General features: G+C 42.5%; 1 protein-coding gene across 1 annotated transcript in view; it reads right to left on the bottom strand.

Moving 5' to 3' along the window:
* LOC144792012 (pulmonary surfactant-associated protein B-like) overlaps positions 1-19,389 on the bottom strand; it is a 93,136-nt gene that overhangs the window by 51,820 nt on the left and 21,927 nt on the right. The window contains exons 3-4 of the mRNA XM_078666874.1: positions 12,704-12,775; positions 8,329-8,454 (exon numbers count right to left, since the gene is read on the bottom strand). Coding sequence (XP_078523000.1) covers positions 8,329-8,454; positions 12,704-12,775 — 198 coding nt within the window. The remainder of the gene's footprint in view (positions 1-8,328; positions 8,455-12,703; positions 12,776-19,389) is intronic.

Here is a 19,389-nt window from a genome sequence, read left to right as displayed (position 1 = left end):
TTGCTACAAGGACTCCATAATCCCCCTCAGACACTTGCCAACCTCTCAATTCTGACTTCAAATTGGATGGTGCTCATAAAGCAACAGGTGTGCACCATGAGTATCTACACCAGAATATTGATGGGTTGCAATATCGTTTGACATGAAATTGATAATAAAATCTTGATAGCTAAGTAAGTCTAGATTTTCTATAAGTAACTCTACATGAACGTACCTTAGTGGCATAAGGCTAGTATATGTGTGGTTACGAATAGTAAATCTATACTCCCCTATAAGCACTCACCTTTCACTTTTGTCCCTCGATATTCTGTCCCCAATATTCGTGTACCACGATATTCAGGGGGTTGATATTTAGTAGTACAACCAAAGAAACAGAGCATTATATCAACTATTCATCCATTCCTGTACAGCCTCAAACAGACTTTCCCTTAACTACCTCACCGAACTGTATAAGACATTAACGCCATCACTCAGCTTTATGTCCTTTACAGTAAAATGTACTGTTACCAACCAAGTCCCATGCTCCTCTTTATGGTTCCGCTCATTTAATTTACTTAGATCCCAACATTTAAGCCAGTTCTCCGTTGAGTTACACTCAATCTCCTCCCTGTCTGCTTTTAAAACTAACTATATCCAATGCTATTTGAACTCACCATTAATGTAAATCTGTTTTATTGATAGTTAGTTTATCGTATTACAATTTTCATACAAGATTAAAAACAATCTCTCCCTGCATGTCTTCCACACAGACTGTGATTTGTTCTAATGTACGATATTCTTGCTACCTGTTGAAATGCTATTGGTTGCGCCAATAGAACAAATCAGTTTCTCGTTTTAGAAGATCTGCTAGGAGCAACATTGAGGAAGGGGAGTTGTGTTTTTGCCTGTCCCAATTGTTGCATGCTGCATAACAAAGCATGGACTTTGAAAACCTTGAAAATCAAAGCATATATGCACATGTGGTGGGCCTGCCAGTGGATACGCAACTTTTGTGAAGAGGTCATGACAGTGCTAAATACCCTAACCGGGAATCCGCTGCAGCCAACAATACAATTATGTTTACTAGGCTGTGTTCCCCAAACTGATAACAAGGATCAAAGTTGTAGAACTGGGACTGACAGTAGCTTAAAAGTGTATTGCACTGAAGTGGAACACCAGCAGGGCCGGACTGGGAAACCAAAGCAGCCCTAGCAATTTTCTCGGACAGCCCCTGGCAAGCACTGCCTGGCTCCGGGCGGCTGGAAATGCTTGCTTGCTGCTTCTGTTACTGGGGGTCGATATTGCAGCACTCCTGAAAAACTGAACCAGAGTAACAAAATGGGCCCCCAAAGCTGCAAAACCAGCCTCCTGAGGAAACGCCCGATGCCCGGGTCGCCCATTCCGGCCCTGGTCTCCAGTCGGCTGGCGACCAAAGAACGGTGGACTAAGGAGTTTACTTCATGGGGACAGGTAGAGTGTGTGGTGAGGCAAAAGTTAATCTTCTCCGGGAACAGACGTGGGGAGAACTATGATAGAAATAGAATTACTACATGGATATGATGATACCGATCAAGAAGAAGACAGAAAAACAGAGAGTAGACTGTGTGAACTATAGAGGGGGATATTGACGCAAATTGTACATGCTTGAAGACATCTGTACCATTGCTGTGTAAAAACTGTGGGACCTATTTATGGGCTTTTGCCATAGGGCAGTGCCACAGGCCTTCCTGCTGTGTCAGCCCTACGGCAAAAGGGAGGGGCAGGAATGAGCTGTATCTATATGATACGGTGCGTTCCTGTCCTTTTCCCCTGCGCCAGCGCACAGTGGGTTTCCGTGCTCCAACGCAGGTACTTTGCACCATGGTGCAAGGGTGCCTGAGTTGCGGGGATGATTGATTTTGTGCAGCAAGGGATCCTTCCTGCACAAACTCAGTCCATTCAGGCACTCTCCTTTTTCTATGTGTGCTGCAGAATGCTGAATTTACAAGCCTTTGCGCCGCTGGTGCATCACTTAATATGGGAAAAAGAGACGTTCCAGTGGCTTAAGGGGCTTACAAATAAATCTGACCGGATTGTCCATCATGCAAGGGCGGGAAACAACCTTTACAACCCAACTTTTACAACGAACTACCATTACAACGAATTTTTTACAACGCAAAAACTTTTACAACGCATACCATTACAACGCAGGATTTTACAACGCAAGTACCTTTACAACGCATACCATTACAACGTAAGTATTGGTAAGTATATAATTATTTTTAAAATATTATATGTTTGGGTTTTTGGGTAAAGGGGTATTTTTAGGGTTCAGGGTCAGTTTTCAGTTTTTGGGTAAAGGGGTATTTTTAGGGTTCAGGGTCAGTTTTCAGTTTTTGGGTAAAGGGGTATTTTTAGGGTTCAGGGTCAGTTTTCCGTTTTTGGGTAAAGGGGTATTTTTAGGGTTCAGGGTCAGTTTTCAGTTTTTGAGTAAAGGGGTATTTTTAGGGTTCAGGGTCAGTTTTCAGTTCTTGGGTAAAGGGGTATTTTTAGGGTTCAGGGTCAGTTTTCAGTTTTTGGGTAAAGGGGTATTTTTAGGGTTCAGGGTCAGTTTTCAGTTTTTGGGTAAAGGGGTATTTTTAGGGTTCAGGGTCAGTTTTCAGTTTTTGGGTAAAAGGGTATTTTTAGGGTTCAGGGACAGTTTTGGGTTTTTGGGTAAAGGGGTATTTTTAGGGTTCAGGGACAGTTTGGGGTTTTTGGGGTACAGGGTTAATTTGTAAAAATAAAATAAAATTATATTTAAATTAAATTAATTAAATGTAATTAAATATAAATTAATTATATTTTAATAATTTAAATTAATTTAAATTAAAAAAATATTTTTAGGGTTCAGGGTCAGTTTTGGGTTTTTGGGGTACAGGGTTAATTTGTAAAAATAAATTAAAATTATATTTAAATTAAATTAATTAAATAAAATTAAATAAAATTTAATTATATTTTAATAATTTAAAATAATTTATATTAAAAAAAATATTATATACTTACCAATATTTACGTTGTAATGGTATGCGTTGTAAAGGTACTTGCGTTGTAAAATCTTGCGTTGTAATGGTATGCGTTGTAAAAGTTTTTGCGTTGTAAAAAATTTGTTGTAATGGTAGGCGTTGTAAAAGTATGCGTTGTAACGTCATACATCCTGCAAGGGCAGTCCCAGACAATGAAATTATTCAGAAGACACGATAAGCAGGGAATGCTTTCTCAGCATTTCTAGGCCATACATTTTTAGTTCTTCTAGAACAAACTCCTGCTTTGGGAATGTGCTCTTGAAATTACTTTTATGTTTGCTGTTCCGACATAACAAATATGGGCGTTTTTTCAACCTTCAGAGAAACCGTCACAGTGGTGTCTGTTCTGAAAACTTGGAAATCTCTGGAGGGGATCTCTAAATCTAGCAGTGGTCTCCGCAAGAAGATTGAAGGTCATAGCCTTCACTGACCTTGTGGGCCTTTGCGCCACCTGCCCTCTTCTACATGAGGGCAAATATTGTGTGATATATTTTGTGTATTAACATTAGTCTTTTTTTCTGGTGCATCATGCAGTGGCAGCTGGTAACTATGAGAGAGGTGGAGTGGGCAAATAGTTGAGGGTTGGAAGCATTCACGAGCACTAAATGCAAAGCGAATAGGAAATAAAATAAAAAATAACGTACCTTGCTTGCTGCAGCCTGCACCACGACACGTCCTCCTGCTCATGTCCTCTTCTTCTCTTCTTGAGGCTCCAGTCAACTCCCATAATCAATCCTGGCACTTGTCTCATGCTGTTAACCAGCATAAGCAATAGGAACAAATTATGGACGGAATGTTGAACAATGCAAACATTCATCCCCAGTCAGATCTGGGTTTAATCTACATTCTGTCCATCAATTGGTGTTTTTTGCATTTGTCACCCGAGTGGGAAGGGTATGCTCAGACGTGAGTCCCGGGCTCTCCACACCACTGGAGTCAAGCTATCCTGGCTGAAGACGGCTGATAGCCAGAAACCGGTCCTAGGATGCTTGATTCCGGTCCAAGGAAGACATGGCTTGGCAGTTCGGGCTGGACTGTTCCCATGAGGCACAGGGTCAAGGCTGATTTGCATATGGCCATGTCTGAATTGGGGTGGTGTGGTGAGCAAAAACACGATGGATTTAGGCCCAGATCTCTGTACTGGGGTGAATGTATGACATTGTTTTACATTCTGTCCATCAATTGGTGTTTTTTTGCATTTGTCACCCCGAGTGGGACGGGTATGCTCAGACGTGAGTCCCCTGCTCTCCACACCACTGGAGTCAAGCTATCCTGGCTGAAGACGGCTGCTAGCCAGAAACCGGTCCTAGGATGCTTGATTCTGGTCCAAGGAAGACATGACTTGGCAGTTCGGGCTGGACTGTTCCCATGAGGCACAGGGTCAAGGCTGATTTGCATATGGCCATGTCTGAATTGGGGTGGTGTGGTGGGCAAAAAAATGATGGATTTAGGCTCAGATCTCTGTACTGGGGGGAATGTATGACATTGTTCTACATTCTGTCCATCAATTGGTGTTTATTGCTTTAATCTATCCTTCTTTTGCTCACCACACCACCCCAGTTTGGACCCAGCCATATGCAAATCAATGTTGAGCCTGTTCCTCATGAGGAAAGTCCAGCCTGAATTGCCAAGCCATGTCCTCCCTGGACCAGAAACAAGCGGCCTGTGACAGGTTTTGGGCATCACCCCTCATCAGCCAGGCTACCTTGAATCCAGTGGCGCAGTGAGCATGGGACCATCGTCTCGGGATACCCTTCCCACTTAGGGTGATAAAAGCAAAAGGAACAAATGATGGACTGAATGCTGAACAATGCAAACATTCACCTCCAGTCACAAAGATCTGGGTTTAATCCATTGTTGTTTTGCTCCCCACGCATAAGAGCAACGACAGGATATAGTGGGTTCCCTCAGTGCTCTAAAAAGAACTGGAGGCCTGTGCTTTCTCTAAACTAGCTGTCTAAGAAGGCTGGTTTTAGAGAGATTTAAAATGCGCATTTGTCCGGCTGGCCATCACAGGATGGCCGGCCAAAGATACATGCACACTTCAAACTTAAAGTACCCTGCCCATCACTGCTCTCTGCTGCTGCCAGTCTGATGGTCAGCTCGAAACAGGGTTATTGAAAACTAAAATAGTAGTAAAATATGATTGAATAAATTAGTATTTGTACATCAGCTTGTCTCGCAACACCGATTTGGACGTGTTATGTTATGTTATGTTAAATAAAATTTATTGAGCGCACGTACGCCCGTAGGCTTCATGGCGCTATTGGAAGATTTGCAGAAACATAACACAGCAAAAGAAAAGACAGAATTAACTATGGATAAGCTTGCCTAAAAAGCCAAGTTTTAAAGGCTTGTCTAAAAGCCAGAATGTCTTCATGGAGTCTCAGTGTCAGTGGCAGAGAGTTCCACAGGGAGGCAGCTAGAAAGTGAAAAGAGCTGCCTCCCTGACGTTGTTTCCTAATGCGAGGCACAACTAACAAGCTCTTGTGACCCGAGCGAAGAGCACGTGAGGGGGTATACCTAACAAGCAGGCTGCTAATAAATCCGGGGCCCTTACCTTGTAGAGCCCTAAAGATAATGCAGCCAGCTTTAAAGGTTGCTCTCTGTGCTACTGGCAACCAGTGGAGACTAGCAAGACCCGGCCTGATGGACTGCCACTTGGGTAGCTTGCAGATCAGCCTGGCCGCTTGGTTCTGAACCAGCTGTAGCCTCCTGAGCTGCCCGACTGGAAGACCCAAATACAAGCTATTGGAGTAGTCCAGTCGGGACAGCACGAGAGCGATCACAACTTGGATCAGAGCAGAGTAAGTTAACAGGTGGGCAATTTTCCTGATCTTACGAAGTTGGAAAAAGCTTGAGGATACCACCGTCCCTACCTGACTTTTAAGAGAGAGATCTTCATTATAAGTGACCCCTAGGCTTTTCACTGTATGAGACTTGGCCGGGGGATTTCCCATTTCTGGAGGCCAAAAATGTGGCCCCCAGTGAAGTTCACTCTTCCTAGGCAAAATCAATTCAGTTTTGCCTGGGGTTAGTTTTAGATGATTAAGACTCATCCATCTCTGGATGTGAACCATGGCCTCCCGAAATTCGGCGGCAGCGCCAGGGGAATCCAGGCGGAAAATCAATTGCAAGTCATCAGCGTAGTTAAAAATTAAAGCTTTAAACTTTCTCAGCGAATACAACAAGGGCCGTAGATACAAATTAAATAAAAGTGGGGACAAGGACGATCCCTGAGGGACTCCGCATTCATTTTTAATTTTAGGGGCTGTAAAGGTTCCCAGTCTCACTGCCTGGGTGCGGTCCGAAATAAATGATTTCAGCCATCCCAAGGCCGAGCCTCTGAGGCCCGCCTGCTCGACACGGTCGACCAAGATGGTGTGGTCGACCGTGTCGAACGCGGCCGACAGGTCCAGAAGTACTAGTGCTTGATGAATATCCTTGTCCGCATTGCATCTAAGTACATCCTGGACCGCCAGTGTCACCATCTCGGTAGAGTGGCCTGGTCGAAACCCGGCTTGATTAGGTTCCAAATATCCTGTGGATTCAACAAAGCTAGAGAGACAGCTAGAAGCATGTGCCTCCAGGATTTTTAAAAGAAATGGTAACAAGGATATTGGACGGTAATTTGATGGATCGTGGGGGTCCAGGCCAGGTTTTTTGATCAAGGGAATAAGTAGAGCATGTTTAAAACCTACAGGTACCCTTCCCTGGTCCAGTGAATCATTTAGCAATGGAAGGATCCTTTGAGGTATAGTTTGCCCTATTTCTGTAAAGATGTGGGGTGGACAAATGTCGTCGGGTGAACCAGACTTGACACGTGCCAGGAGTGCGGAAAAAGTTTTAGAGTCTATAGCCGGGAAGGCATCTAACGTGACAGGGTTATTAAAAATATCATGCAAGGGAGATAATGTAGGGGATCTCGCAATGTTGCGTTTTATCATGACAATTTTCTCTCTGAAATCTTCATTCAGAGAGTCACACAGCTTCTGAGTGGGGACTATTGAAGGGGCTGTCCTATCATCGTCACAAAGCTCCTTAACTATATTAAATATATCTTTAGTTTTATTGGATGAGGTTAAAATTTTCTGAGAAAAGTAGTTAGTTTTGTGTTGGTGCAAAATTTTTTGGAACTCCTTCCTAGCAGCGCAGTACACTTCTCTGTCTTGTGGGGAGTAGTTTACTCTCCACTTACATTCCTTTTGTCGTACCCCTAATTTAAGAGTTCTCAGTTCTTGGGTGAACCATTTATGGGCATCGTTCCCTCTAATACTAGAGACGTGTATAGGGATACATGTGTGGATTTGGACGTGTATAGGGATACATGTGTGGGTGTGGATATGTAAAGATATGTTGATGTGTGTATATTTAGTTGTCTACAAGGAAAAAATGTGAGTGTATCGATGGATAACTATCTTGGTATATAGATGAGTTGCACAGGGATAACATTGAAGTGAATTGTACAGTTATATATATATATATATATATATATATATAAATATATATATATGTATATATTTGAAAGGTAGAGCTCTATAGATGTGTATATAGGTATGAATATATGGGGATGTATCTAGTGAATCATATGGACCTTTCTAGGCAAATATATGTAGTAGGCTACATAGGTATGTAGTGACTGGTATATGTATATCGGTGCATTGCATGGGGATGTGCGGGGGTATACAAGTGTGTGTATATGTGCGTACATTTGTTGAGAAGTTTTGGGGATGGTAGGTTGGTGGGTATAAGTGTAAATATCAGTTTGTGCAAAGAGGGATGTCACAGGACATATAGGAGTGCAAGAGTACAAGGAGAAGCATATGATTGTGTGTGTGTGTGTATATATATATATATATATATATATATATATATATATATATATATATATATATGTGTGCATGTTTAGAGGTATGTTATATTTATAATGGTGCATATGTGGATTTATGTAAGTAGAGGCATGTGTTATGGATACCTATTTGTATTTCGAAGAGTAGAAGGAGAAGCATATGGTTGTGTGTGTGTGTGTGTGTGTGTGTGTGTGTGTGTGTGTATATATATATATATATATATATATATATATATATATATTGAGAGAGAGAAAGACAGACAGGTGTATGTGTTTAGTGGTATGGTATATTTTTAAAGATACATAGTACATATGTGGATTTATGTAGGTAGAGGTATGTGTATATGGGTATGTGTGTATATATAAAAAATATATAAATATATATATATATATGTTAGTGTGTATATAAGGGTGCTTGGTATATGTGTGAGTATTGTTTCTGTGTTTTACACTTACTATGTAGGATTCCAGCAGGCTCATGAGTCCGGCAAAATAGTTATCCACCAGAAGATGGCAATAGGGGACCAAGTTCTTCACCGGGATCAGAGTACACTCATGGTGCAAAACCCTCTTAATAAAATCCTGAAGGGTGAGGGTAATGGTTGGGGGAGAAATGGATACCAGGATTAGGTGAGGGAAAGAAAAGGGCGATGCAAAGAGAGGGGCGAAAGGATGTGATGATAGACAGATAAAAGAGAAACAATGGAGGGTGGGAGGCAACAGAGTGAAGGACTGTGGGAAATAGAGGTTTGGAGGCGAAAAGTCGGATAAGGGAGGGACAAATAAAGTAAGACATGGCGGGTCTTTACCATACAAACATGACCTCTTCTACTCCCACTTTTTATAACAACAAGGGACCCCAAATCAGTCAGCTAGGGACCTCGGGGAGCAATTTTCTAAAACAACAGTGGTCCCATGCAAAATTGAAGTACAATATCAATAAACATAGACGAAATCAAATCTATATTTTAGAGTGACATGTCCAGCCGGACAGAGGTCATTCAAGTTTACTTAATAAACGAATATCCAGAATAAAACAAGGATACCTTCCACAATGCCCCTGTGAGGTACACAAGCCTGTGCCCAACACTTGCGGGGTGAGTACAGTTGGAGAAAAATAGGGAAGGTTTAAAAAGGCAAACTAGCGTTTTTCTGTTTACACATTCATTGCACAGAAAATATCAATAAGCACCATTACATCAGATTAAACAACCAAATATGTTTGTATAAGGTGCATGAGCAAGTCGACGGCGTTTCGGTTCCCCTAAAGGGTAATGGGAACCATCATCAGGACAAATGAATAATTGCCTTATTACACTAAACCTCAAATTGCCTAAAGGAAAAATAGGGAAAGATAAGAAAAATACAAGTTTTTAAGAACAGGGCAATAATAATTAACAATTACAATGGAGTGACTCTTTGTGCAGGGTGCAAAAACATTTTTTCTTTATGCCGAGTGAAGATATTGCGCCGTTTCTGTGGGTGGGGGGGTGGTAGTGGCAGTGAACCTATGAATCTAATTTCGGATGTCAACCAAGGCTAGCTGGTGCCTCTTAACGAGATTACTGACATGCAGAATGCAGTGAGCAGGCATACGGGGCGAAGTAAACACGGTGTTTTGAAGCGGTGGTGCCTATTTAGAAACTGGTAACAACCCGCTATGAACGATGAGATCACGAGGCGTGCTCTGCTTACCGAGGCAGTGCGTGATTGTCAGAGGGCAAGTCGTTGCTCAATATAGCCCGGACCAGCAAACCTATGTAAAGGGATAGTCTGGATGTTAGAGGCCGGGAAGCATTCCAACTTAAACTATGTGGAGAGTATCATGCAGGTAGTCTTACCAAATTAGGGCAGCCGGTTTCCGTGTTACAGACTCGCAACCGGACGACGCCAGGGTAAGCCTGTGGGAACCAGGAGAATGATTCAGGATGTGGAACACGAGGTGTCCGACAAGGTTAGAAGCTAGGCAAGGCTGTATTACTCACCCGAATCGGCGATCATGGAGGTGTTCCCTGGCGTGCTGATGTGCTCAGACCAGGAAGTGAAGAAGCCTTCACTTCCTTGAGCCTAAACCAAATGAGACCCAGAATAAAGTGGTATGTGTAACCACCTTCTCTGTCATATCCAACCGGGTGAAACAGTGCATAAGAAAGAACTGGCACATTCTAAATTCAGGCCCCCTCAACTGGGACACCCCACTCTTTGCTTTTAAGAAAAGTAAAAATCTTAAAGATCAATTGGTCAGGGCAGCATTACCACCTCCAATTGGTAGGAATATCACACTACATGACCATTGGTCACTACCACCAATGCTGGGCCATTTCAAATGTGGCTCCTGTGTGGTCTGTGACCTTGCAATCGAGAGTAAAGAATTTGTATACAAAAATGTAAAGAATGAACTGCAGACTTTGACCAATTGTAATAGCTCTAATCTCATTTATGCAATTCTATGTCCGTGCAATTTTATATATGTAGGCCAGACAAAACAAAAAATTAAACTACGAATATCCCAACATCGTAGTCGCATCAGGTGCAAAACAGCAAATGCACCCCTGGTTGAACATTTTGTAAGCAAAGGACATACTGAAAATGAGATTCGCTGGACGGTCATCACACAAGTCATAATACCACCAAGAGGGGGCGACCTAACACGTATGCTGAACAGAGAAGAATTGAAGTGGATACTGAAGACAGACAGCCTGAATTCGGGCTTGAACCTGCAAGAGGAATGGACTGCTTTAATTTAGACGGGTTACATATACTTAAAAGACTCTGGAATAAGTGCCGAGCACTTTACTGTTCCAAGAACGTTTTTTGAAAAACTGTAATTTTGAAATGTCACTTTGCATGGATATCACCTTATACCCCACCTAAGATGGCTCCCGCAATAGGCACCCCTCGTTTATTTTTATGCCTGAATCCTCACGTGCACTGGCCAATCACAACACATCCGCCCCTTCTTCACTTCCTGGTCTGAGCACATCAGCACGCCAGGGAACACCTCCATGATCGCCGATTCGGGTGAGTAATACAGCCTTGCCTAGCTTCTAACCTTGTCGGACACCTCGTGTTCCACATCCTGAATCATTCTCCTGGTTCCCACAGGCTTACCCTGGCGTCGTCCGGTTGCGAGTCTGTAACACGGAAACCGGCTGCCTTAATTTGGTAAGACTACCTGCATGATACTCTCCACATAGTTTAAGTTGGAATGCTTCCCGGCCTCTAACATCCAGACTATCCCTTTACATAGGTTTGCTGGTCCGGGCTATATTGAGCAACGACTTGCCCTCTGACAATCACGCACTGCCTCGGTAAGCAGAGCACGCCTCGTGATCTCATCGTTCATAGCGGGTTGTTACCAGTTTCTAAATAGGCACCACCGCTTCAAAACACCGTGTTTACTTCGCCCCGTATGCCTGCTCACTGCATTCTGCATGTCAGTAATCTCGTTAAGAGGCACCAGCTAGCCTTGGTTGACATCCGAAATTAGATTCATAGGTTCACTGCCACTACCACCCCCCCCACCCACAGAAACGGCGCAATATCTTCACTCGGCATAAAGAAAAAATGTTTTTGCACCCTGCACAAAGAGTCACTCCATTGGAATTGTTAATTATTATTGCCCTATTCTTAAAAACTTGTATTTTTCTTATCTTTCCCTATTTTTCCTTTAGGCAATTTGAGGTTTAGTGTAATAAGGCAATTATTCATTTGTCCTGATGATGGTTCCCATTACCCTTTAGGGGAACCGAAACGCCGTCGACTTGCTCATGCACCTTATACAAACATATTTGGTTGTTTAATCTGATGTAATGGTGCTTATTGATATTTTCTGTGCAATGAATGTGTAAACAGAAAAACGCTAGTTTGCCTTTTTAAACCTTCCCTATTTTTCTCCAACTGTACTCACCCCGCAAGTGTTGGGCACAGGCTTGTGTACCTCACAGGGGCATTGTGGAAGGTATCCTTGTTTTATTCTGGATATTCGTTTATTAAGTAAACTTGAATGACCTCTGTCCGGCTGGACATGTCCCTCTAAAATATAGATTTGATTTCGTCTATGTTTATTGATATTCTCTTCTACTCCCAAGCACATGGACAGACTGCAACACTCTTTCAGCAAAATCAATATGCAAAATATGCACTGGTCTCATACTCTCAACATGCAAATGAATGGCCGGCCACCCTCTGGTACACAAGCATGGACAGTGCACACACCTCTCTCGTAGACACGTGGATTTCCAACACACTCCGCACACTCATGCTCCTCTAGGTTCTCTGTTGAGGAACCAACTTAAAATGTTAGGTTTTCCTCCTCTCACTCAAAGGCATATAAGAATCTTGCACGGTATATATTCTTCTTTTACAAACTTTTACTTTCTCTAAGTGCTCTGTGGTGTAGGCTACCAGACACAGGACTTGCCACCAGGGTCAGACTTGGACAGAAAATCAACCTGGCATCAGAATAAAAGTGGCCCCTTTTGGTGAATCAGATAGCTGAAAATTGGCCCACATTTGCAAATCAAGGCAGTTTAAAACTTGTAGAGACGCTAGATAGGTTTTCTGCAAGTTATAGGAGACTGCATGCTTGTGTGCTTGCTGCTGGCAATGATCAAAAATAAAACCGACCCACCACACCATATACAGACCCACAAACAGCCACAACATCAACCCATACATTGACCTGTCAAACCAGCCTTTCTGGGACTACCAGATCGCTTTATAAGCCAGTCCGACCCTGTCTGCCACTCCTACAGGAGCTGCATACATAAATACAAACTTTGAGTAGCACACCCTCCTCTAGCCAGGCTCCTTCGGGGAAAGGCCTTACCTGCAGACTCGGATCCTTCACCATAGTACCAGCAGTGGTCACAATCAGTTTGCACTCATCGCACAAGTTACCCTAGAATAAAGAGAGACAGAATGGTTAGAGCAACAGGCCATCACTTCACAACAAACCTGCTGTGACCCTTTATATATAAACAAAAAAACATTATGAAAAATTCTAGATTTTAAGGAAACAATACTTTAGTGAAGCAAAAAATATTATTTTTTGTTTTGGTGTAGTCGTGTAATTGAAGTACACAAGGGCACACAAGCTTCATATTTATTAAATATACTTTGTATTTATTTATTTATTTATAAAACTTATAGAGCGCACTGTCGCCTTGCAGGCATCCTGGCGCTGGTGCTCCAGAGAATGAACGGAGGGAACAGAAATAAATCAGCCAACTCAAACCATAGGGAACAGCCAAGTCTTCACGGATTTTCTGAACGGGAGAAGTTTATCCAGTTGCCTAATCTCCCAAGGTAGACTGTTCCAAAGTTTGGCCGCAGCCACCCCAAAAGATCTACCCCCTGCCCTGACTTTTTTAAATCTAGGGACTCTCACCAGACGTGCTGACGAGGAGCGCAAAGCCCTGGCAGGGGTATACCATGCAAATTTAGCTTGCAGCATTCTGGGTCCAAGCCCATGGAGGGCCTTAAAAACAAGGCAGAGAGACTTAAATCGTATTCTCTGCCTGAGGGGGAGCCAAAGAAGTTCGGCCAGGGCTGCGGATGCTGATGTTCTTCTAGGCCACCCCAAGGCCATTCTGGCCGCCGCTGATTTAATTCTTTGGAGCCTATCAAGCAAGAAACTGGGAGACTCGAGCAGAAGTGCATTACAATAGTCGAGTCTGCTCAGAATTGTACATACCTATTGCTTCTCTCTCTAATGCACTGTACAACAATGCTTACTGGTGTATGCTATGGTTTTGAAAAGTTGCAAAGTCTGCTTCTTTGCAAATTTGCAAATACTTTTTTAATTTCACAATGTTCGAACCTGCAGAGGTTAAACTTGCTGGGGAGGCTGCCATGCCCTCGCCAATGTATTATCAAACCGTGGCAAATCCAATAGGTCTGACAACGTCTGCTAGCCATTTGGCTTTTCACGTGCTTGGTTTGTTTTGCTATGGCTTTAGTAAAACTTTATTGTGGGGGAAGCTGCAGAGTGCTTGCCAACATAAAAAAGTCACCTGTACACTAAACCCTTTTTTGGTCTCAAAAAGCACACGTTTCCATAATATAGCCTGGTACTAAGGGGAACTTCTTTGTGTATGGATGTAATGGCATCACTCAAAGTGAAATTAGCCAGTGGCTGAAGTGGGGAAACATGTGAATGACACAACAACAGACCAATAGATGAGAGCTTGCTGAAAGACCTTAGAATTAGGTATAGAATCTAATTTTAGCAGAAATAACGTGACAGTGGCTAATTCCACTCCTAAAAACCATTGGCTAAAAGGAAACATATTTTTGGGTCTCAGAGAACAAGCATAGCCAAAGTAGTTCCTGACACTGAAGGGAGCTTCTTTGTGTGAGGAAGCACTCCTGGTAAAAGAGTAGATTACTGTCATTCATAGTGAAGCTACATAATGGCTAAAGTGCGCTGACCCGTTGCTTCATGTTGTATGCTCTAATGGGTGAAATTAAAATGTGAATTACACAACAATAGGCAAATAGCTTAAGAGGGCTGCCTGAAAGCACTTTTACATATGTATATTATGAATATAATTTTAGTCAAATCAAAAGCTCTTGGCTAATGCCAGACCTAAAAAGGGAGAGACCACTTTAGCAAACCTGCACAGCACCTAAAAGAACCAGAGCTGCGATCAGCAACAAGTGGCACACCACTGATGATTTCCTACCTCCAGGAGGTTTGTCCTCTGAGGGCCATGACTTCCAGTGGCACAGTGTAAGGCATTCAAATGATGGCTGTTCATATTCTACGGTTCACCCCTGAGTGGTGCACGGAAATTTGCAAATGCCGTTTCCTTGATGTGTGACTACAGCTGTGTACCTAGTGATTCCTTGCAACTGGCTGTCCTACATTTCCTGGGTGGGTTATCCAGCTGCTGGAAATTGCCCTCTGCAGGGGGATGACAGCCTAAACTTCACCTCCAGCAAAGTTAGGCAATTGCCAGGAAACTTCACCTGGCTTCCTAAAAGATTTAAGGCCTCATTTACGAGGCTCTAGCTGCACTTTTCTGCCGCTGGAACGTCACTTTTTTGATGCTCCGGTGGTGCAGTGTGCTGTGGCATATTTAGAAGGCCTCATAAAGCCACTTTACAGGGCTTTTCATGGCCTTGTAAATATGTGCCCTTTTTCATGCAAAACACTGCATGAAAGGGTGTTCCATGGATGTTGCTGTGGGTGTTCCCACGCAACACCCATGGAATCTGAAGCATTCCCAGATTGACCAGGAATCGTAAGCCTGGGAATGTGTCAGAATTCTACGCCTTCCCAGGGTCAGCGTTAGAGTGGTGCAATGAGGAGAAATACTTTTATTTCCCCCTATTTGTTCCTCTTTTTATGTGTGCTACATTCTTCAGCACGCATAGAAAGAGGAAAATGCCATCAATTATTGTTTTTGTGCAGGAAGGTATCCCCTCCTGCGCCAAAATGATCACCCCCACAATGCAGGCACCCTTGCAACATGACGCAAGGGTGTCTGCATTGGCACACGGCTGCTGTTTGTGCTCCAACGCAGGGGAGATGGACAGAAATGCAGCGTATCTTGTAGATTCGGCGCATTCCTGCTCTTTTTTTTTGTTGTTGTACTGCAGCGCAGCAGGAAGGTCTGCTGTGCTGCCGTGTGTTACAAGTTTGTAAATGAGGCCTGAAGTTTCACTAGTTCATCCAAACTTATTTGACATTTACGAACTGATGGAGATACCGGGAGTCTGGATGAGACAGCAACCAATTGAACTAGCATTGTGGACAGTAAATTTAGCCAGAAAGCCACGTGTAACATTGGGTAGTGGTGACTCTGTCACCCCTAGGGTGACTCCATGTGACAGATCTCCATTTTTTCTTCAATTCCCTTGAAGATTCTTAAAGTCAAAGGATTCACACTCCTTAAATAGTCATGAGGAGGCCGGGAGTTACCTGACCGAAGCGTGCCAACTACTTCCAATAGAGGAGTCCACACCAAATGGAAAATACATTTTGATACTAGGATTACCAGCCTCATCACATTATATACGCAATATATGGACATTAGGCAATTGACTTATTGAATTTAATAGTGGACTACGTTTAGACGGACCCAACGCAAAACAATATATTTGGGCCGCCAGTAAATAGAATTATATATGAGACAGTGTGTTTTGTATTGTTGTTTGTATATTCATGGATTTTACTCCCAAAAAAAGAATACATTTTTTTTTAATTTTTACCTACAACTACATTTCAGAAATGTTTAAAGTAATTGATACAACAGAATATGTGTTGTTAAAGATTGGATAAAGTCAAATAATAATTAAGATATTATTGTTGACACAAATTAATAGACCCTTATCCCTCAAAGGTCATACCTTTTGTTTTATTTCTAGGAATGACAGGCTTTATGCTGCCTTGCTTGTAGCATAAATATATCTTTAGGAAAAATACCAACTGTAAATGCCCCTTTTTTTTTTAAATTAAACATAAAAACCAATACAAGCAAGCCTCATCTGTGATTGGACATTTTGAAAACCGACAAACAAAAGCAGCAGAGCTGCCTGTACCTTGGGTCTACTCCTGCCTGTCCTCAATGCAAGCATTTGAAAATGTGGCTACAGGAGTCCCACACTGGCCCTGCATTCCTTTGTATCATCATTTGGAAATGTACAGAATAACAGTGTCAAGTTGTACATGGACAAGCTTTTTTTTCTTTTTTAAATCTCTGTTTATTGATAATACACAACAACAACAATAGGCACATTCTAAGTGACATATTAAATACTGTGTTGCTGCACAGTTGCTACTACTTATTCCATTGATTCCCCGGGCTAAGATTCACCTCCCATTCCACTTATCCCACACAGCGCCCATTAAAATACATTGCAGAATGAACACCCTCCGCCCTCATCCAGCCACCATTTAAATGTCGATAAAGGATCTGCTCTACACAAACTGTGCAGTGACAGTCTTGTGTAACTCAAGTGGCATCTCCTTAAAACAAGGGGGCATACTTGCAAGCCCTTATCGCTACAGCAGCATCACTTTTATTGACGCTCCGGTGGCGCTACGCCATTTCTCATATTTATAAGATGGTGCTAAGCCACTTAACATGTGCTGGCGCTAGGCAGCTCTTTTTGCTCCAGCTAGGGAAAACACAGGGAAGCGACTTATGAATATGGCACATCCCTGCATTTTAAAAATGTCGGAGCGTGGTGCTGCTGAATTTGCGCTGCTCTGACTTTTTTTGTAAATATGCCCCAAGGTTTTAAACATATGTTCTGCATATGTATGGATAAGCCATGACAAGTTGGTATTGGGCCCCGGCCAGCAATTGTCCAGCATTGGATGCCATCTTGTGCCAAGTCATTAATAAATAGACAAGTCTTGCTATATAATCTGTACAGAAAATGTTGCAGATTGAGCGCGGGCCCTGAAAAAATTTGGGCTCTGGGGCATAATGACCTCTCAGCCCTTGTTTTCTGAAGGGCCTGGTTAGAAAGGTTTACCTACTTCTGTACTGTGCATGCACTGCATTAGATGGGGTGTGCATTACTAGTGCTGCACCTGTGCTATATGTGTGCGGAAAGTTTGCACTTTCCTGTAACTGCTATGGGTGAGAATATCTTGGAATACTGTATTTGGTACTGCGGTTCATAGATGTTAACGTTACCAGAGGTGTCAGTTGATACCCCTGGATAGCCTGGCTCAGTCAGTTCTTGCGTTCCAAGGCCAGAATGTTTTTACGCATCCCTAAGTGTACCTTCAACAAGGATGCATGTTCTGCAAAAGACTTGTTTCCTCACTTTAAAAACAAATATCAAAGACGATTAAGCATGTTATACTGTTTTGTGCTTTATTTTAAGATCCTAAATCTTGAGTTGGGAGCTTCCCTTGAGCTAGTGCTACTTTCAACACGGTTCTGAGTAGTGGGGACCTTACTTTTGTGCCCCCTGAAAATCACTTTTTTGAAGTTCCGGTGGCTCAATGTGCCACTGGCATATTTATAAGACCACATAAAGCCAGGTTACTTGGCATGTCATGGCCTTATAAATATGTGCCCTTTCACGCAGAACACTGAATAAAAGGGGAGTTCCAAGGGTGTTGCTCGGGGCGTTCCCGGCAACATCCATGGCTTTTTGACACGGCCCCAGATTTAGAAGAAATCCTAAGTCTGAGGCAGAGCCAAAAACGTACGCCTCCCCTGGGGAGGCGTAAGGGAGGCACAAGAAGGAGAAATATCTTTATTTCTCCTCGTTTCACCCATTCCTATGTGTGCTGCATTTTGCAGCACACATAGATAGGGGAAAAGCCTCTTGTGATTGTTTTTGTGCAAGAAGGTTTCCCTTCCTGTACAAAATAAACATCCCCGCAACGAGGGCACCCTTGCATCATGGCGCAAAGGTGCCTGTATTGGCACACAGCAGCCCATTGTTTGCTGGCGCAGGGGAAAAGGACAGGAGTGCCCCATATCTAATAGATATGGTGCATTCCTGCCCTTTTCTTTTGCCATAGGGCAGCGCAGCAGTTAGGCCTGCTGCGTTGTCCTAAGGCAAAAAAATATATAATTGAGGCCCTATTTCTTTTAATTACAGACTTTAGCTGTTCCTTTGTGTACGTTTCTGCATTATATTTTTATCTGTGTACTGCCTGACTATTTTTGCACAGTTTGCTATGTAATGATCCGTGTTTTGCTGTAATTGTTATTGAATTTCTAGTTTGCACAGTCTCTAAATAAAGAGCTTTGTTGCTCTTGCGCCTTGTACACACCATATAAAACACCAATCAAATAGATCAATAAATAACATAATTTAAGCTTTTGTGACAGTGAAGCTCTGTTATCTAGTCTGCCTTCAAGTTCGACATATACATTTGTTAACACACAAGTTCCAAATACATGTTGACTTTATCACTACCATTATTTTTAACTAGAGAATTGTACGTGAAATTAGAAGTATTCCGTTAACTCATGTCAAATAACAGCTTTATTGTATATATTAAGCGATTAAGACATTGTAACAAGAGTGATGTGTGTCTGTTGGTTTATATGTGATCCTGAGCAAGGCATCTTTTGTATAAAATAAAATACTGTCCTGCAACTAATGCACAGGAAAATTCTAAACAGTGTGTATTTGACTGACGTATACCTAAAGATGGTACAATTCCACTCTATACTCTGTTTATATCTCCTTCGAGTTTGGTACACTGGTATTTACTCCATTAGGGCAATGGCGTAAAGTACTGATGGAGTGCCCGGCTACCAAATTTTGATAGCGACCATCTCTTGCATTTACAGGACCCACCGTCACGGCGGTTCCAGTGAATGTGGTTTACGTAAGTGTATTTAAAGTTTGATGGACAGCCCTGTCAACACAATAGAGCCATGCAGCAAACTTTCATTTATTTTTATTTTCCAAGACAAAATCCCAAGTCTTCTCACATTGCGTGGGTGTCATTTTACAGTTTTCACTGTCCCTCACTGCCAGGTTTTACCTGGCGATGATGGATAGTAAAAACTGGTAATTTGCCTGCCT

The sequence above is a fragment of the Lissotriton helveticus genome, chromosome 11, assembly GCF_964261635.1.
Source record: "Lissotriton helveticus chromosome 11, aLisHel1.1, whole genome shotgun sequence".
In the NCBI taxonomy this organism is placed as follows: domain Eukaryota; kingdom Metazoa; phylum Chordata; class Amphibia; order Caudata; family Salamandridae; genus Lissotriton; species Lissotriton helveticus.
The sequence above is the reverse complement of the archived record's forward strand: the minus strand, read 5'-3'. Positions and strand labels throughout refer to the sequence as shown.